Genomic DNA, 21,871 nt, shown 5'->3' on the forward strand with positions numbered 1-21,871 from the left:
AACAGACAGAGTGCTTCATTTCATTCAGCAGTCTAAACAACAGACGAGTGTCAGTACCTTAAAATAGAAGTAAAAGACAATGTTTGCCACCAGTAGAATCAGCGTCAGGACGACCGCTCTGATGATAAAAGGTCTCGGATCTGGTGGATCTGGTGGATCTGATCAAACACACAGACACACACAGTGAGACAGTGAGGGAGGTTGGAAAGAGAGCGTTTGGTTACCAGGATAACTCTGGTTCCCTGAGCTCTGAGTGACGTATCTTCTGGAACGCCTCTTGAAAATGGCGAGTTAGGAGCTCAGGGCTGCTGGGACAGATCTCACTCAGTTCTCAGAGAGTTATCCTGGTAACCAAACATGCTCTGTCCTACAGTTCAGTGTTTGCTTTTGTCATTATACACTTTGTATACGTTTGGTTACTATATGAGCTGTGTAACACAATGACAGGAGTCACAGTTGTCCTCATTTATCAAACGGGCGTACGCCAGAAAGTGAGCGTAAAGTGGCCGTACGATCATTTCTACGCAAGGCTCGGCATTTAGCAATTTGGACGTGAGCGGAGGGTTTGATCGGATCTCAGTCTGCTCTCAGCTCGTGTAAACAAATTTGAGTCAGTGTGAAGTCGACACGTCTGAGTCGGAGAATTGATCTTAGACTATTGTATCGATGCCTGGAGCTGATAAAACTCTGTCATGTTTTCTTTAATGGTGACAAACCAAAGCATGTTTTAGCTTTTTCATTTTTTACTAAAACCTTATTAAAAATGAATACACCCTGCAACCGTGAAATTCTTTAACCAGAATACCTCCTTCAACCAAAAAGTTGTGAAAACTTTAAAGTCTGTGCTCCGAATGTAAAATATTCACTGAACTTGTTTGAGTTTATAACTATAAGTACTTTTATTTCAACTTTGTTATTTGTAACGGTACACTTTGCTGATAAAGTTGACTTTAGGGGGGGAAAAATCTTCTTTTTGGTCGTATTGGATCCTTCGGTGCTGTAAACTCTCGGGGCGAGCCATCTGGGTCGGGTATATATTATATTATATATAATATATATTTATTATATATAATAGTGCGTGGTATTTAAATTACGCTTGTTTCAAGCCGCCACATTTATCAACAGCCGACCATTCTCACGATGTGATTGGCTAGATACGAACGTTTGATAAATCCCACGTGAACCCTGTCATAAGACAAAATCTACACTCAGATCTGCTCTCGTTTCTACGATCGTTTGATAAATGAGGGCCAGTGTCACATGCAGAAACAACAACATGCATGAACTCTGTTGGCAGCTGATCATTTTCAGTCTGTTTGATGAATCTTCTTTAACAAACCTGTAAACATTCAGCTTACCTACAACAGAGACAGAGAGCTGACGGCTCTCTGAGGAGAAGTTATGAGAGAAAACATGGACGTGATAAACACAGCTGTAGCTTCCTTGGTGGGCGGGCTCAGCAGCAGGAAACAGGAAGTCAGCAGAGTGATTGACAGCTGACTGGGTGAGGTTAGGAAACAGGAAGTCAGCAGAGTGATTGACAACTGGCTGGGTGAGGTTAGGAAACAGGAAGTCAGCAGAGTGATTGACAGCTGGCTGGGTGAGGTTAGGAAACAGGAAGTCAGCAGAGTGATTGACAGCTGGCTGGGTGTAGTTGATTGCTGAGTTGGAGGAGGTGAAGGAGAGCTGGAAGGAGCCTCCTGGGTACTGAGGCTGGATGGAGCAGCTGATGGTGAAGGTGGAGCCTCTGAAAACCTGAAACTCCTCCTGATGCTGCTGCTGCTGCGCCTCAGAGACCCCGTCCATGGAGGAGGACCAGGAGATGTTGGGCTGAAGCAGCAGGTCTGTAAATACAGAGAGATGATTGGCTGAAACAGGTCTGTAAATACAGAGAGGTGATTGGCTGAAACAGGTCTGTAAATACAGAGAGGTGATTGGCTCAAGCAGAGCTCTTATTTCGCATCCATGCTTCCCTCACTTGCGCTGTTCAAATGGAGAGACGCAAGGAAACGACGCGAGGAGAGAGGAAACGATTTAAGAGACATGGGACGTCCTTCCCTCCGAAGACTCACGTGAAGCGACGTCCGTTTGTAATGACAGCAGCAGCGGATCACAGCTGGATCAGCTGTCAGTCGCTTTAACAGCTGGAGACATGCACTAATAATAATAATAAGTGTTTTCTCTGTTTAGCAAACACCAGCACATGAATAACAACCTGCATTCTGTATTTATACTGTGAACTGTGTCCAGCTCAGGGGCACGGGGATGCCTTTAGATTATTTATTTATTATTATTTGCTTCTGTATTAGGACGGCGTATTAGTGCCAAGTATGAAAAAAACAATACGGACCCGGGGGAGGGGGGTAATACTGGTCCATGCCTCACTGGGTCCGTCCGGTGCCACAAATGCAAGCACACACACACTTCAAAGATGAATAAAGATTCCATAAATCAGCCACCATGGCAGTGTAAAGACGCATCACATGAGAATGTCCGTGGAAAACGGTTAGACGGACGTTACACACTGTAACTGTCAACAAGGAGCAGAGGAGGTCTGAAAGAGAGCGCTCCGTGTGTACGCGAGGAGGAGGGGAGCGTTAGTCGGATCACTCTGAAAAAACACCCAAAACAGAGAGAGTGATGGAGAAGAAGAGACATCCCGCAGGTAGAAAGGAATGAAATGTGGTGATGTAGTTCCATCACCTCATGTTATATGTTTTTAAGCATGCCATGGTGGCTGGGTCCTTCTCCCCTGGGTCCATATTTATTTATTTTTTCATACATGGTTAATACGCCGTCGTAGTAGATGATCCTGGTGATAAATTAATTATTTGATATCCCTGAACATGATTGTGTCCGCTGAACACCGGCCAATATTTTATTAGGTTAGATGATTAAGGTAAAATGTAAATGATGTCACTCAGATCAAAGCTCCACTCAGCAATGATCAGCCTCACGTCGGACTGATGGAAATGACAAACAATGTAAAAGTGTTTCTTGCTGACGGACAGACTCTCATACTCTCTACTGTTTTTTTTTTTTTTTACTTTAATAATATCCATAATAAATCTGTATGGTGGAAAAAACAGATCACGAAAAGGAAAAAAAACTTGTAGAGTGATCTTTCTCTTAATTTATTATAAATGTAGACATATGTTTGTGGTGTTTTTGTTGTTCAGAGTCACAATAAAACAGATTTTAACTACATGGTGAATCATTTAAAATATAAAACTTGTGGTGACACACTTTAGTTTAATCTGTGATCTGTCTTCACTCCGGTATGAAACTACAGCAATGTTGTGATGTATAACATCAGTCCGATCAGCTGCTGCGTCTATTCAATAAGTCAGGGGGCGGGGCCACCGCTAAAAGACTTCAGCATAGGATGTTCTCGTGTATCCTCGCTTGTACCTTCTCCGATATGCCTTCTCTATCCTCTATCCTCTATCCTCCGATCACAAATAAGAGCTTTGGGACGGTCGTAAAGATGGCGCCCGCGAAAGAACTTCCGGTTCAAGCGAGGATAGAGGATAGAGGAGGCGAAAATTAAGAGCTTTGGGATGCACTGCATAAAACTCTTCCATGTTTTTTTTTATGTTGACAAACCAAAGCATGTTTTAGCTATATAATTTATTACTAAAACCTCATTAAAAATTAATACACCCTGCGACCGTGAAATTCTTTAACCAGAATACTAGCAGAGGCTATTAAATGTTGTTGTCTTCTGCTGTTTACTAGCCTGGCTAACACCAGACCAAATCTCATTGGAGATTAGGTCTGGACACCTGCCGTTTATTTCTCCGTAGAGGAGGTGTGGTTTATGATCCTCCAGAGCTGTTTATTGGGCGCTTAGAATGTCTATCAAAAGCGTCTGTAGGTAGCTCTTATCCATCTCTGTTGCTCTACTACGTCATCTGGTATAACTGATCTGATTGGCTGTTTGTTGTGTGTGTGTGTGTCTGTGAGAGAGTGTTGTTTGCTGCTTTGCTTCTCCAGTTCTCGCTTTCTGCAAGATTATTTATTTTCACGCTTTATTCCCCCTCATGTCATTCAGCCACACACATCCACTGATTTTATCGGCAATAAACAAGCTGCTGCGGGCCTCTCGGCGGCTCCGCTGTTCCTCGATTTGGAGCGAGATCACCGGTGGTGAGCGACGGTCTCGCCGGCTCGGCGCAACGAGCCGCCGAGACCGCCGGTGCGGCGCTAATAGCCCCGCTACCGGTGATCTCGCTACCAGCCGGGGGACAGCGGAGCCGGCAAGAGACCTTTCGCCTTTCAACTTTCGCTCTAAACTATTTAAAACGTCTTCAGCTAAAGAGAGTTTCGCGTCTGCAGCAGCCATGTTGGATCCAGAAAGCTTCCAAGTGCCGAGTAGTACGCGTCATCGTCTCACCGTCCCTCCCCGCTCTGTGATTGGATCCCTAAAACAGGGCTAAGAAACTCCCTTGGTTTCCAGACTGCCTGGAGGTTCGAAATTAAATTTGAGCGCGCAAGGCAGTCTGGGTATACCCAGGCTAGCTGTTTACTGTTATCTGGCTCGGATACTGGAGCGTCAGCGTCTCCTCCACCAGCGGTTCTGACCCAATAGAAACATTTCAATCAGCCACACACTACTCTGACTGGGACATAATCATTACTAAATGTAAAGAAGTGAATAACATCTCTCCATCATAATAATAACAATATTTTGATATTACATAGGCTATTAGGCTTTATATATCACCATGTATAAATGAAATATTCCAACCTCACCAGGAGTTGAATGCTCCACTGCTACTCTGCTGACAACACCACTGATTTCCTTCCTTTTCACTTTTTATTCTGCCAAACAAAACCAGTTTGTTGTTGCAGCTGTTGGACGTCAGCGTTACACTTTCTGCCTCTGAGAAATTCCTCTCCTTTTGGGATTAAAACTTACTTTAAAACATTTTTTACGTCCTTCAACCAAAAAGCTGTGAAAACTTTAAGTCAGTACTCCAAATGTAAAATATTCACTGAACTTGTTTGACTTTATAACTATAAGTTCTTTTATTTCACAAACCTCCGTCGCTGCGTATTTCTGTAAAATGTCTATTTCCTCCTGTTGTTATTTGTGACGGTGCACTTTGCTAATGAAGCTGATTTTGATAAAGAAAAGGGAAAAAAATCTTCTTTTTGGTCGTATTGGATCCTTCGGTGCTGTAAACTCTCGAGGCGAGCCATCTGGGTCGGGTATATATGATATTATATATACTGTTATATATATATATATATATATATATATATATACTGTAATGCGTGGTATTTAAATGATGCTTGTTTCAAGCCGCCACATTTATCAACAGCCGACCATTCTCACGCTGTGATTGGCGAGATACGGACGTTTAATAAATGCCACGTGAACCCTGTCGTAAGACAAAATCTACACTCAGATCTGCTCTCGCTTCTACGATCGTTTGATAAATGAGGGCCAGTGTCACATGCAGAAACAACAACATGCATGAACTCTGTTGGCAGCTGATCATTTTCAGCCTGTTTGATGAATCTTCTTTAACAAACCTGTAAACATTCAGCTTACCTACAACAGAGACAGAGAGCTGACGGCTCTCAGAGGAGAAGTTATGAGAGAAAACATGGACGTGATAAACACAGCTGTAGCTTCCTTGGTGGGCGGGCTCTGCAGCAGGAAACAGGAAGTCAGCAGAGTGATTGACAGCTGGCTGGGTGTAGTTGATTGCTGAGGTGGAGGAGGTGAAGGAGAGCTGGAAGGAGCCTCCTGGGTACTGAGGCTGGATGGAACAGCTGATGGTGAAGGTGGAGCCTCTGAAAACCCGAAACTCCTCCTGATGCTGCTGCTGCTGGGCCTCAGAGACCCCGTCCATGGAGGAGGACCAGGAGATGTTGGGCTGAAGCAGCAGGTCTGTAAATACAGAGAGGTGATTGGCTGAAACAGGTCTGTAAATACAGAGAGGTGATTGGCTAAAACAGGTCTGTAAATACAGAGAGGTGATTGGCTGAAACAGGTCTGTAAATACAGAGAGGTGATTGGCTGAAACTGGTCTGTAAATACAGAGAGGTGATTGGCTGAAGCAGACAGGTTCCTCCAGGTGTGTCCTGTCAGGTGAAGCTCAGCAGTCTATGTCTCCAGAAACAAGAACACTTCTCTACACTTTAGGATGTTTACAGTCCAGTCCATTATAAACCACTGACTGTCACTGTAACAGAGGAAGGAACTCACTGGAAACATTTCTGTCATTCATGATGTCATAGATGATGTCACTGACAGGCTTACCTGAACAGACGAGATCCAGGATAAACGGAGAAGAAGCTGATCCTACACAGTCCCTCAGAGCAGATCCAGAATGGACACAGTCAGATATGATTATCCACGCAGATCTGTCCGAGGACTCCATTCTCCGTTCTACAAAAACAGCAGAACCACAGTCTAACTCTCTGCAGGCAGCTGCTGCTTCCTTCAGGGTCCAGCCAGAGTCATCCACTGGTCTCCACTCTCCTTTATGTTCCAGCTCCAGTGTTCCTGCACAGCGACTGTCTCCTCCCACCAACCTGACAGGCTCTGAACACAATCAAGAGAGTCATCAGTAAAAGAATAAAGTGAGTTTGATGAGAACAGAAATGAACCAAATGAAAGCTGCAGCTCCTCTTCTACCTGAGCAGGTGAGTCCAACAGCTCTGCCAGGTGAGCAGGTGTTTCTATCTGAGCCTGAGCTTCTACAGTCCAGGAGAGCAGACTCATCTCCTCCACACTGGAACTCTTTGGTCCACATTGGAGCCTCCCCTTCTCCATAGAGCGCCCCCTGGAGGACTGAAGGAGCCCCACAGCCAAGCTCCCTGCAGACCACCTCTGCATCCTGCTGGTCAAAGTCAGCTTCACACACTGAGGACCAGCTCTGGTTAGACTGGTCAGACTTCAGCTCCAGTCTGCCTGAGCACAGACTGGTCCCATTCACCAGCCGGACAGAGTCTGGAGAGGAGAGAGAAGAGAACCAGAGGTAAAAGACACCAGACACTAAATAAAAAGATGTCATGAAACAACAAATCAGTGATTCAAACTGGATGGAGCAAAATTCCAACATTGGAACAATAACAAGTTTGAATGTTGTCAGACCACACAACATCACAGACCTGTTGACTTGTACACATTTTGTGTAGCAGGAACACATAGTGACATGACAAGTGACATGTAAAGTTGTATGATCTGTAGCTCCTAAACTACGCAAAAAGCTGATCACACCAGGAGGTCAATTGTGTACTTGCAGTACTCAGGTCTAGATGGGGCACGCTCTGCTGCAACAGAACACACTGTACTCCGTCTGACTGGTTGTTTTTGCGTCGTGTTACATCCAACTTGTGTCTTCGTGTACCGTTAAATGTTCTATGTTAAGTTCCACACTTGGCTGACCAAACATGAGCCGGAACTACAAGGCCATCTTCATTTTACTCACCTTTTTATGGCTGATTGGTGACGACCTTACACTGCTGTCAGACACTGGCTACCGGTGTTTGCTGAGTTATGCCTGCAGAGATCTGCTGCCCCTCACAGGAGCACGCATAGCAACAAAAACTACATTGCAATGATTTATCCGGTAAAGTCCGAATTAAAAACCATCGAAGCACACAAAGAGCGTTTGGTGGTTTATCAATGGTAATATATAACCTGCTGTCTTTAGTTTATCAAAGTTTAGACTCATCAATGTTTAATTAGACTCAGCAGGGTTTTTTTGTCAAAGTCGGTCAAATATGTGCAGATAATAAAACCATTTGATTCCTGTAGCAGTTTTATTTATTTTACATGCATCATCCCTAAACCATCTTACCTTGTTATTAAATGAATGTCACTCACACTATCTAATGGCCCAATATATGTACTGAGATAAAGTTATGGATGCAATATTCAGAGGTGGGACTATATTTTATTACCTGCTGAGATCTGCATCGTTCCTTTCTCAGACCAGGTAAGTATTAATGTATGAACTGTCCTCTCAAAACAGTCTAAAATATGAGCTGGTAAAAGCATTCCACTCCTGGATATCCAGAGACAAAGTTAGGGGGACACACTTTATATGGCAAAACTCATATTTTACTTGATCTTGAGTTTATTAAGTTATACGTTTATTGTTATAACAATATATTTTCAGGTTTGCACAATATATTTATCATGTTATTACATGACATGATCTTTTTATTTCAAGATAATGATATTTTCATGTTATTAAGGTAAGTCACATACACTTTACACATATTCAAATGGGCAGTCCACAAACCAATGGGTGACAACACGGTGACTACGTGCATTACCTGAACAGATGAGATTCAGGATGAAGGAAGTGTAATATGATGATGCACAATCCCTCAGAGCAGATCCAGACTGGACACAGTCAGGTCTGATCCCCCACACAGATCTGTCTGAGGACTCCTCTCTCTGTTCTAGAGAAACAGCAGAACCACAGTCTAACTCTCTGCAGACAGCTGCTGCTGTCTTCAGGTTCCAGTCATAGTCAGGGCCATTCACTGGTCTCCATTCTCCTTCATGTTTCAGCTCCGGTCTTCCTGCACAGCGACTGTCTCCTCCCACCAACCTGACAGACTCTGAACACAAACAAGAGAGTCATCAGTAAAAGAAGTGAATTTAATTTGAATTAAACAGCTACAGCTGGCTGCTTATTCTGCTTTAATGATTCATTATTTCTCTGTTCTCTATTTTATATTTGTCTTCTCTACCTGTTGAGTTGAATTTTCCTTCAGCCTGGAGTCCTGACAACAAAATCAGAAGATAAACATCAGAATAAAGCAGCATGATTGGAGCTGTGGACAGAATGAACTCTCTCAGGTTGTTTTGTCAAGGTAATACAAGTTATAATAATACTACTAATAATAATAATAATAAAAATTAATAATGATTATCCAAGATAATAATAATAACTATTATTATTATAATTATTATTATTATTACGAGTATTAATAGTAATAATTATCATTATTATTATTATTATTATTATTATTATTATTAACAAATTAAAATCTCTGAAGAATCTCATCATAGTGTACACACACCGGCAGTAGCCCCCGTGGCCCTTTCAGAATTTCCCCACAGGAAATTTCGTAGTTATTATTATAATTATGTTATTATTATTACCACCACAGTTTAAAATGTTTAAACAGCAACAATTAAAGAAGTAAGGGAACTAGTTGTCAAACAGAAATCTGGTAGTGAATAAAGAGAAAAAAGAAACCTCCAGAAAGTGACTGTTAATTCACTCTTGTCTTAGAACTTCCAGTTTAATTAAATATGATAAGTGAACCAAACTCAGTGTTCATCAACTTGTTATGAACACTACTTTTAAATAAGTAAGTAGTACTTTGGAGTAACAAAATATGCTTTACTTAATATATCCATGTTAAGTGAAATTAGAAAAAAACATGTATTGTTCCCAGAGGCCTTTGGGCATTCTTTCAGACATGCCCAGATCTGTCTCATCTACTTTGTGCTTTCCATACAAAACGGTCAACCGAACGGTCAACGAGAGCTCTCTCAACACCTTCAACTACTTGTGTTTGCACATTGATTTGGTAAGTAAATATTTAACTCTTTGGTTAACCGTTACGTGGTCTTGTTGTAGTGTAGTACAGTGTACTTGCCAGGGAGGAGTAAATAAAGTAAATAAACTCAAATTCAAATATCACCACTAGCAAGCATGCTATTTTACCGTGGCAGTAACTTCACCATTTTTGGTACAAATGTAGACTCCAGTTTATGGTAGACTTCTCTATTTTTGGTGAATTTTGGCGTGAAGACACTTGTCTACAAAGAGAAGTGAGACGTTAGAAATGCTTTTTCAATGAGCGCTTGGAATAAAAGTGGAGGGGGAGCTGCTGAAAGTTTATAGTGGGCTCGGATACATCCGTCGAGATCATGCGGTGTGTGTGTGTGTGTGTGTGTGTGTGTGCTCAGCAAAGGGTGTGTATTGGAGCCGACAGAGCTCACGTTAAAAATGCTAACGTTGTTAATTAATTTTGCTGCCTGGGTGTTATTGCAGCATCGTCTTAGAACCTTACAAATGATGGGACTTTGGACTCAAAGTCAAACCTCGTCTTTAGTGGGTGAGTAAAGGCACGGAGCATTTTGTGTAGTGAAGTCCATTTTAATATAACGTAAAGCGTTTTACTTGGAAATGAACTTATATACCATGGTTGCCGCAGGTTTTAAAAGGTAGTAAATTAAATGAGTCAAAGTTAAGGTCATTAAAAAGTATTTAAAAAGTAATAAGACTTCCGGTTATGGCGAGGTACTAGGCAGTTACGACTTTTTGAGCTCTGCTGCTAGCTTGTAATAAATCCTACAGAACTAACCAAAACTTGATTTAAACTTCAGCAAGGCGAGTATCAGAGTGCTTGGATGTAAAAATGCCACCAAAGAGCAACAAAAAAGACAGACAAAAACCACGACAAGAGGACAAATGCTCCGAGGGAGAAGAAATACGCGACGCCATGTCACTCGTGGAGGACGAAGTTGAGGAAGAAGATGCCGGCGAAGCATGCAATTCAGGCGAGAAAACTAATGAAGATATCATGAAAGCAATAACTTCATTGAAAAGTGGTATTTACCAAAAAATCGACATTGTGCGACTAACAATTACCGATGTGAAAAAGCAGGTGCAGGAATGCACGGGGCGCATTGCACACGCTGAGCAACGGATTTCAGATGCCGAAGACAACGTTAACGAGCTATTAACCAAAGTCGGCACACTGGAAAACACCGTGAAAACTCTCACCGATAAAGTTGATGACTTGGAATGTAGAAGCAGACGCAACAACGTGAGATTGGTGGGCTTACCGGAGAAAGCAGAGGGCCAAGACGCCACAACATTTCTGGAGAGGTGAGCTCTGGGGCTGGAGCCGCGGGAGGCTCCGGTAATTGAGCGGGCGCACAGAATCAGCACTCTTCACCCTAACTCAAGCACAGGACGTCCAAGGACTCTCATAATGAAATTCTTGAATTTCAAAGACAAGGAGCGAGTGCTGAAGGCAGGGAGGGAGAAGTAGTTTCCATCGTCAGCAACATGGCACCGCGTGTGTGTGTGTGGGGGGGCTTTCTTTTTCTTTTTCTTTTTTTTTTGTTTGTTTGTTTTTTTGTTGGTGTTTTCTCCAGTGCACTACCAATATGAACCAAATAACTCATGACAGATAGTTTTAAGCTAAAATTCACCTCATGGAACTGTAGAGGTTTGAATAAAATTGCAAAGATAAAGCAAGTGATGAGCAGGATAAACTTTTTACAATCAAAAATAATTTTCTTACAAGAAACTCATTTGCTAAGCGGGGATATCTCTAAGATAAAAAGAAGGTGGCAGGGTCAGGTGTTCTCTGCTCATTATACTACTCATGCTAGAGGAGTCATGATATTGATCCATAAGTCAGTCCCCTTCCAAATACATAATAAAGTTCCTTGGACTATGATATATCTGCCAGCAGAATCCTCTATAACATTATCTGAAAATATAAATCTGATAAATGTTTATGGGCCAAATGAAGATGACCCCAAATTCTATAACAATTTATTCCTGACAATTTCAAATCTCTCCGGACACTATGTGGTAGCTGGTGACTTCAACTGTACACTAGAGCCGTCAAGGGACAGATCATCGGGCTTTGATGATACTCATACCAGGTCGAGGAAGACAATACACCATTTTATGAAAGAGTTAAATTTATTGGATATATGGAGATATGGAAAGCCAGATGCAGTGGAATACTCCTGCTATTCTAGCACTTACAAAACCCATTCACGAATAGATTTTTTCCTAGTTTCAGCACTATTTGTTTCCAAAGTTAAAGAGTGCCAATATAGCAGCATAGTTCTATCCGATCATGCAGCAGTATCCTTGATATATGAAGATGTTAGGCTTGTAAGAGACCCTCCAAAATGGCGCTTCCAGCCAGAGTGGCTTATGGACCCTGCATTTGTAGATTTCGTAGATAAACAAATTGACCTGTATTTTGAATGTAACACTAACGAAACTTCGGCTAGTATAAGGTGGGAGGCATTTAAGGCCTTCATTAGGGGTCAAATCATTGGTTTCATTAGTTCAAAAAAAAGAGAGCACAACTTGAAATGAGGACGCTAGAAGGGGAAATAAAAAAACTTGAAACTGACCTCTATCAAAATAAATCTAGCTCACCAGAAAAGCATGCAGAACTTCTTGCTCTCAGATCTCAGTATAATGAAATTTCAGCTAATAAAGTAGCAGCCAACTTATTGAAACTCAAACAATCATACTATGAACAAGGGGAAAAGTCTGGAAAAATATTAGCATGGCGCATCAAACAACAACAAACAGAAAGGTCAATTAATTAAATAGAAGCTCCAAATGGGAAAAATGTTGTGAACCCTGAAGAAATTAGCAACACTTTCAGGGTCTTCTATGAGGGACTGTATAGCTCCGAATGTTCTTCTAACCTAGATGGACAGACAAAAATTTTTAATGACCTTAACATCCCCACACTTTCCGAGGAGGAGAGTAGGACATTAGATGAAGAAATAACAAAACAGGAGATAGCAGATGCAATGGGCTCTATGCAGGCTGGAAAAGCAGCAGGCCTTGATGGCATTCCTATAGATTTATATAAAACATTTCAGTCTAAATTACTGACACCCTTATTGGAGTTGTTTTAGGAATCCTTCAGGAATGATCTCCTTCCCGCATCCATGAGGGTTGCCCGAATTACACTGCTTCCAAAACCGGGAAAACCTAATACAAAATGTGAAAATATGCGACCTATTAGCCTCCTAAATTCAGATACAAAAATGTTATGTAAAGTTCTTGCAAGAAGATTAGAAGGACACCTTCCTCGGCTGGTGGGAGGGGATCAAAATGGTTTTATCCAAGGTAGACAAGGGTTTCATAATGTCAGGCGAGTACTGAATATCCTTCACAGTCAAAAAGCGGCAAAAGACACAGCCTTGCTGTCACTTGATGCGGAGAAGGCCTTCGACCGAGTCGAATGGCCTTATCTGTTCGAAGTGCTTGCCCGCTTTGGCTTTGGAGAAAGATTTTGCAAATGGTCAGATTGCTATGTACAGGACTCACTGCTGAAGTTTTAACCAACAATGTGGTCTCTAAACCCTTTAATATCTCTAGAAGTTGCCCGCAAGGAAGCCCTCTATCCCCATTATTGTTTATTCTTGCAATAGAACCACTTGCCATAGCAATTAGGACGCGAACAGATATTTTTGGAATTTTGGAGGGTCAGGAGGAACACAAGATAGCGCTTTTTGCTGACGACGTAATTTTGTTCCTTAAAAATTTGAATAGTTCCATTCCAGCACTGATAGATCTTATTGAAGTCTTTGGAAAAATATCTGGATACAAAATTAATTATTCAAAATCTTCTATAATGCTACTTAATGATTCAGAAAGGATAAATGGAAATGCCCGGGTCTCTTCTTTTAACTCTACTGATAATTTCACATATTTGGGTATTAAAATTTTTCCTGAGGTGAACAAAATTTCTCAAATAAACTATGACTCACTGCAGGAAACTACAACCTTGTCTCTAGAACGCTGGACATCATTACCAATCTCAATGATTGGCAGGATAAATATCCTAAAAATGAACATTCTTCCTAAATTCCTTTATCTATTCCAGAATATCCCCCTACCCCCTCCCTCTTCCTTGTTTACCAGAACTAGAAAGTTGTTTACCACCTTTATTTGGCAAAACAAACGTTCAAGATTACGTTTATCTTTAATATATCTACCATATGATCGAGGAGGCCTTCAGTGCCCAAACATCCAGTGGTACTACTGGGCAGCTCAACTGCGGTCCATCATGTTTTACTTTTCTTCTGAAAACACCCCTGCCTGGATAAGCTTGGAATCCTGCTCGGTGAGGCCTAGATTACCACTTCACTTGTTTTTGTATTCAGCAGATCGGAAAAGTCTGAGGAAAAATACAGACAACCCTATTGTATTAAATATGATTGACATTTGGTTTGATACTTGTAAATATTTGAACATTAATCCATCTTGGTCATGTTTTAGTCCTATTTGGGGTAATGCCAATTTCAAACCAGGAAGTAGCGATCCAGGATTTCGAATGTGGGCTGAAAAGGGATTAAGGAAAGTGCAAGATATGTACAGAAAAGATGATGTATTTATGTCCTTTTCAGAAATATCAACCAAATATAACATTCCAAAAACGCATTTCTTTAAATACCTTCAAATTAGGAATTTTATATCGTCATCTCAAAACTATTCACTGGACATACTTATTACTTCCTCATTAGAGACAGCAATTATAGGACATTGTTATGATAAAGGTTTAATTTCATCCCTGTACAATTTATTCATATCCGGGTCTGATGAATCTACAAAACATAAGTTGAGACTGTGGATGGAAGATATAGGTGATGAAATACCATTACAAGACTGGAAAGGGGCATGCATGAAAGCTCAGAAACAAACAATTAATAGCATTCTGAAACTCATCCAATATAAATGGCTGATGCGTACATATATAACCCCAGTCAAATTGCACAAATTTAATAATAATATCCCTGATACATGTATTAAGTGTAATGAAGCAAGAGGAACGATGTATCACTGTCTATGGGAATGTGTGAAAGTGAAATCCTTCTGGCAAGATATTATTAATATGATTGATCAAATATTAGCTAAGAAGTTGCCACTGGACCCCAAGCTTTTTCTTCTGGGCATATATCCAACTACCCCACACTTACAAAATAAAGAATCTAGATTTGTGGATATGTGTATATTACAAGCTAAACGTATCATTTCTCTTAATTGGAAAAATGTTGATGGACCAAGAATTGGAAGATGGATCAAAGAGATGGCATCAAGCATGACAATGGAAAAAATAATCTGGAGACCTTTTATGAGTTTTATAAGACATGATGCTAATGTTGGTAACTTGCTTCAGCAGGAGGCTCTGAGGGAGTAGAATGTTTATTTGGTGATGATACTTTGAGAGACACCCTTGAAATCTGTCAGTGTTATAACTATTTTCAGTATTTGTCTATATAACTAAATTTAAATGTGTGTATATATATATATATATATATATATATATATATATATATATATATATATATATATATATGTTTTGTTGTTGTTTTTTCTTTATTGTTATGTATGTATGTTTTTATTTTTTATTCACTTTTATTTATTGTTTTCATTTATTTATTTGTATTTAATTTTTGCTTTATTTACATCTTTTTTTATTTTTTTTTTAATATAGGTTTATTTAGGAGGGGATGGGAGGGAGAATAGGGAGAAAAAGTTTGCTTTGTTGCATGTAATAATGTCTTGTTTGACTAGCTGTAATCTGCAAACAAAAATCTAATAAACACATGTTTAAAAAAAAAAAAAAGTAATAAACGTCATTTGGCGAGGTCCAAAAGACCGCAATGGGAGCCACAGACAGCAAACTCAATCAACACTGCGAGCTGAGGTTCAGGAGTTTCTGCTGTATTAATTTAGTGCTATATTATGCCTGCCGCTACTTCAGAATAGGGGATTGTTTTATTATTTTAACTCTAACAGTGAACAGTCTTCCGCTCTCTCGCCGCGGGGATGAGCGACTGGAACAGTGGCATGACGTCAAACACTTGAGATGTCATAACAACTGTAGCAGTGCTAGAACTCTGTTAGCATCACTGGAGTTTCTGAGTGAGGTTTCACCATAGACGGTATACGGGCCAGACTGCCTGTTAGAGCTAATGTTAGCTAACGTTACTGGAAGAGAACAAAGTACATTGCGGTCAGTCAGCCTCCACTTGTTTTCACGGTGCTTGTATTTAAGTGCTACGGTTAGAACGTTTCAGACCTGCCTTCAAAATAAAAGCAAACATGTGGCTTTCAAAATACGAGCACGTGGATGTTTTATGTGTGCACCACAGAATTTACGAGAAGACTGTCAAAATATGACGCCTTAAATAAAACATAGAAGAAACCTTATTCTCCTTTAAAACAATTCATTACAATATGCCACAATTAAGATGGAATAGTGGCATTAGAATGTGTGAGAGGCACCAAATTTAGGCTTTTAGGGCAAAAAATTTATCCGGGGGAGCATGGCCCCAGACCCCCAGGTAAATTGGTATCATGACTTAGAAATCTGATCTATTATTTGGATCAATTCTGGACCTGATAATGACATTAGATCGGATAGGTCCCATGCCCAGATACAGTTCATCACTGAATTTAAAACTAAATATAAGAATACAGTGAACAACAGTGCAGGGATTACACTCAATGTTATAATAACCTGGTGTGTTGATTTATGTGTCTATATTCTTTATGCCCAATACACATAATACACAAATAATTATTCAATATTTGTCTTTGTTTCATGGTTTGGGGTAACAGACATACATTAAATTCACTACAGTTGGATTATGATTAAAAAAACAACTCCGTTATTAAATGGATCAAGTGCATTAATACCGATTTTTGAATGTTTATAATAAATCATTGTACATTGTAGTTTGTAACTGTTAAAAATATTTATTCATCGAGCACTGACTGTTAAAAAATAATGAATTGTACATTTCAATTTGACTGTTGAAAAATAATCAATTACATACATTTAAAAATACTTTATTGCACATTTTAGTATGTGAATGTCAAAACAATTCATTACAGATTTTAATTTGTGATTAAAATAATAATTGTGCATTTTAATTTGCGACTTCTTAGAAAAATATTGAACTTTTTTTAGCTTTTAATGCTGAAATGATCATGTATTTTCAGGTCTGCCAGAGCAGTGACATCTAATGCAGTCGACTTGTAAGTACTGCACATTTTCTACAAAAAAAAAAAAAGGCTATTTGCTTAAGCATTACCGCTTAAAACATGGATGCCACAGCCACCAGCTACCACCAGGCCCAGCCACCAGCTACCTCCAGGCCCAGCCACCAGCTACCTCCAGGCCCAGCCACCAGCTACCACCAAGCCCAGCCACCAGCTACCTCCAGGCCCAGCCACCAGCTAACTCCAGGCCCAGCCACCAGCAACCACCAGCTACCACCAGGCCCGGCCACGCCCAGGCCCAGCCACCAGCTACCACCAAGCCCAGCCACCATCTACGTCCATGCCCAGCAACAACCAGTTACCTCCAGGCCCAGCCACCAGCTACCACCAGCTACCTCCAGGCCCAGCTACCAACAGGCCCAGCGACCAGCTGCCACCAGCTACCAACAGGCCCAGCCACCAGCTACCTCCTGGCACAGCCACCAGCTACCACCAGGCCCAGCCACCAGCTACCTCCAGGCCCAGCCACCAGCTACCATCTGGAGAGAGTGTATTCATTGAAACAGGTAATCATACCATCATTAGATGTATTTATAGGCCACCAAGCTCTAGTAAAAGTGATTTTAACTCTCATTTGGCAGATGTGCTTGACATAATATCCAAATAGAGGAAACAATGTTATATTATGGGAGATTTTAATATTAATATTCCTGATTCAGCCAAAAACAAACAGATTAATTCATTTTTGAACATGATGTTTTCATATTGTGTATTATGGACTCCAATTTCTGTCCACCTACGTATAGAGTGATTAAACCAAGTACCATCAGCAAATTTAAAGAGTTGATAGAACGTCTCTCTTGCGATAATGTTATGGACAATCAAGACCCACAGAAGGCGTATACTATTTTTCTAAATAAAATAACCAATGCATATAATGTTGCCTTTCCTGAGAAGAGAGCAGCCTCTAAATTCTACTCCAAGCCAGTACAGCCTTGGATAACCCCAGGAATTATAAAAACCCTTAGAAAGAAGCACAAATGATATAAAACATTTCTTTCTAGTCCTAACCCATTTCATCTTAATGAGTTTAAAAAATATAGAAATAAATTAAATCACATTATCAGAGGAGCTAAAAAGCATTACTGAGAGCAGAAATAACATGAGAGCACTTTGGAGTACTATTAATAATATTCTCAACAAAACAAAAACAAAGAAATCCCTTCCCAATGAATTTAAAGTTGAAGGATCACTCACTAAGGACCCTGTTGTAACAGCCCACAAATTTAACAAGTTTTTTTGTTGAAATTGGATCAGCTATGGCCTCCAAAATACCTGCAGTGAATGAAAGTCCCCTTCAATTTATGCCATGGCCACCCACTGGTGGATTTCATTTTAGCCCTGTCACTTCCTTTGAACTATGCAAGGTACTAGGATCTCTGAAGAATTCTGCTGCTGGGAATGACGATCTCAATGCAGAGCTACTTAAAGAGGTGTCTGATGCCATTGCTGAACCACTGACACATATATTTAATTTATCATTTAACAAATTAATTGTGCCACAGGAATTGAAAATTGCCAAAATTCTCCCTGTTTACAAATCTGAGGATCCTGCCATCTTTACCAATTACCGACCTATTTCCATTTTATCCACCATTTCAAAGATTCTTGAAAAGTTATCATTCAACAGACTAATAAAGTATCTTGACGAAAATGAAATCTTATACAAACACTAATATGGTTTCAGGAAATTCCATTCTACGGGTATGGCTATTACACATTTTATTAAAGAGCTATACAGAGCAAAGGATAAGAAACAACTTTCAAGAGGAATTTTCACAGACTTATCAAAAGCATTCGACACCGTGGATCATTATATTCTCTTGCAAAAATCAAAACACCTGGGTCTTGATAATCAAGCATTAGAGTGGTTCTCTAGTTATCTGGAACATAGACTGCAGTTTGTTGCATATAAGGGAGTAAATTCCCCTTGTGACCAAATGTGGTGTCCCCCAGGGATCAATGATGGGACCATTATTGATCCTTTTATAGATTAATGATTTGGCTAATGCCTCAGATAGGGTGGTCAAAAGTATCGATACTCAAAAAAGTATCGATACTAAAACGTATCCGGATACGATACTCATTTTAAAAAGTATCTATCAGCAGGCCCCTCACACACACACACACACACACACACACAGCAGCAGGCCCCTCCCCCTCACACATACACACACACACACACAGCAGCAGGCCCCTCCCCCTTCACACACACACACACACACACACACACACAGCAGCAGGCCCCTCCCCCTTCACACACACACACACAGCAGCAGGCCCCTCCCCCTTCACACACACACACACAGCAGCAGGCCCCTCCCCCTCACACACACACACACGCACACACACACACACACACAGCAGGCCCCTCCCCCTCACACACACACACACACACACACACACACACACACACACACACAGCAGCAGGCCCCTCCCCTCACAAACAGAGACACACACACACACACACAGACACACACACACACAGCAGGCCCCTCCCCCTTAATTGACACAGTGTCAGTGTACATAAGCATAGAGTTAATAAGTTTACATAAATGTAAAGTGTTATTTTCTCTCTTGAAGTCCCAGAATGAAGCAGAGAAAAGTCGACCTGCAACCAAACAGCAACACACACAGCGACTCTACCTCTTTTAATCAAGCTTTCCTAATATTGTGCTAATTGTTATTGTTTATTGTAATGATTTATTTTTTGCACTACCTCAGACCTGAAGCTTGTTATCATAGTCACACAACTGATTTTTATTATAAATATTTAACCTGTGGTTGTTAATTTTAACATGTTGCATTTTCTTGTTAATAAAAATATTTCTGTTAAATTTTGGGGTCTTTGTTTTTATCCTGGTGGTATTGAAAATTATATTGAGTATCCAATATTTTCCTGAGTATCTGTATCGAGTTGAAAATTTTAGTATCGTGACAACCCTAGTCTCAGATCTGTTATCAAACATCTTGTTCACTGATGATACTAGTCTGTTTTACTCTCACTCAGATCCAAAAACCCTAATGAAAGTTGTTAATAAGGAATTGGAAAAAAATGCAAAATGGTTAAAAATAAATAAATTGTCATTAAACATTAAGAAAACTAATTTTATTCTGTTTGGTCAAAATCATAAAAATAATCCTATAAATATATTTGTGCTGATTGATAATGTTTCAATAACTAAAGTAAAACCAACTTGTTTTCTTGGTGTACTTATACATGAAAACATATCCTGGAAACCTCACATCTCACTCATTACATCCAAAATTGCAAAAAACATTGGAATAATTGGAAAAATGTGTTATCTTTTAAATACTAAAGTCTCACTTAATCTCTGTTATTGAATGGTTTAACCATTCATTAATTATTGTAATATTGCTTGGGCCAGCACTCATCAGACAAAACTGCAACCAATACTCTGCTTGCAAAAAAGAGCAGTAAGAATAATTTCCAACTCAGCTCTAAGAAGTCCTACATTACCTTTGTTTCAGTTACCTTTGTTTGTTTTAAACAAAACACTTCCCCCTGTTTTTAATAATATCTTCATAACCAATAATCAGCTTCACAATTATCCTACAAGAAAAGCTTTACAACTTCGGCCTCCCAAATCACAAACCACCTCATCACAGTTTAGCATTACATCTAGAGGATCCAGGATATGGAACTCACTTCCTCCTGACTTAGTCAACCTTTCTCGTTTATCATTGAAAAGATCTTTAAAAAACCTATTACTATTTCAATAACCTATTATAATTCTTGTTTCATTGCTATGTTGCGCCTTTGTTTTGTTTTTCTAGTTTCTTGCTGTGTATAATTCCATGTTTCTTGTTCTTTTTATTTTTATGTTATATTAGGGAATCCCACTATTCAAGCCCCAGGAGGGTTTTTTGGGTTTTCCTGGCATGTCTTTATTTTATTTAAATATGTATATGGAATATATAAATTGTATTGTTGTTGTTGTTATTATGTTATTTTCTTTCTTTTAAAACTGTGCCAAATAAATCAAATCAAATAAAAAAAAAACTACACTCCAATTATGTAGGTTAATTTGAGAACTGCACACTCACAATAATTAAAAAAGTAATTTATGTTAACTTATTCAAATTAGATTTGATTTACTTAAGTAAAGTCAACTTATTATATTTTACAGTGCTGTTACTTCAAACAATATATCAAACTGACAGGAACGTGAATAAAATGGCTGCTGGTTTGTTTTGTTGACCTAAGTGATGAAGACATTGCATTTCCTGTGCGTGCTTCACAATAAAAGCCTCTTGTGTTCGTCCAGCTGAGGTGTTTTTTAATGTGAAGCAGCAGCAGGAAACGTGTGTGTTAGCATCAGCTTTAACTTAATGCAGCTCTGTTGGGCGGCAGGAGAGTGAACAGGGAACATTGAGGCTGACATCAGCTGTTATCAGATTAAAGCTGTCACTATCTGTTGATCATTTCCTGTTTTAACGTCAGCAGAGTTCCAACTAACCATCATATTAATTACTGACAAACATATGTTTTGATGATTGTTTTATTTCTTCATCTACTTTCTCTCTGTTTCATACCAACCCTGTTTAAGTGTTGTCTGTAATCTAGTTCATGATGACCCTGACGGAGGCAACAAGTCGAAACACGGTCTAAATAATGAATTAACCAGAAGAAGAGAATCAAAGCTTGATGTTGATGTGTGTGAGCAGTTTGTTCTCTGATGTAAAGATTCACTACAGATCATTAGAATAATAACACATCATGTTAAAGAGTGGTCCTACCTGAGCTCCACAGCAGCAGCAGCACCACCACCAGGTGATCCATGTTAATGGAGACGTCTCTCTGCTCTGACTGTCCCACTGCTGTCCTCACTATCTGCGTACAGAGGGAGGAGGAGCTTCACTCCGTCACATCCTGCCTCTCTGTCCCTCCTATCAGCTCCACCTCTCCAGGTCCTTCTGCTGCTGTGTCCTATCTGTCCACCAGGTGTCTTCAGGGCTCAGTTATACGGACGGAGTCTTCTGTCCGTATCTGTATCTTGTTCTGGTGACGTCAC

General features: G+C 40.1%; 1 protein-coding gene and 1 pseudogene across 1 annotated transcript; one reads left to right on the plus strand and one right to left on the minus strand.

Moving 5' to 3' along the window:
• LOC131988994 (scavenger receptor cysteine-rich type 1 protein M130-like) overlaps positions 1 to 21,871 on the minus strand; it is a 912,635-nt pseudogene that overhangs the window by 875,379 nt on the left and 15,385 nt on the right.
• On the plus strand, positions 17,109 to 19,606 carry LOC131989003 (far upstream element-binding protein 2-like). The gene is made up of 2 exons (XM_059354160.1): positions 17,109 to 17,341; positions 19,419 to 19,606. Exons 1-2 carry the CDS (start codon positions 17,116 to 17,118, stop codon positions 19,427 to 19,429), a joined length of 237 nt encoding a protein of 78 aa, XP_059210143.1. The 5' UTR covers positions 17,109 to 17,115; the 3' UTR covers positions 19,430 to 19,606.

Source organism: Centropristis striata, chromosome 17, assembly GCF_030273125.1.
Source record: "Centropristis striata isolate RG_2023a ecotype Rhode Island chromosome 17, C.striata_1.0, whole genome shotgun sequence".
Classification (NCBI taxonomy): domain Eukaryota; kingdom Metazoa; phylum Chordata; class Actinopteri; order Perciformes; family Serranidae; genus Centropristis; species Centropristis striata.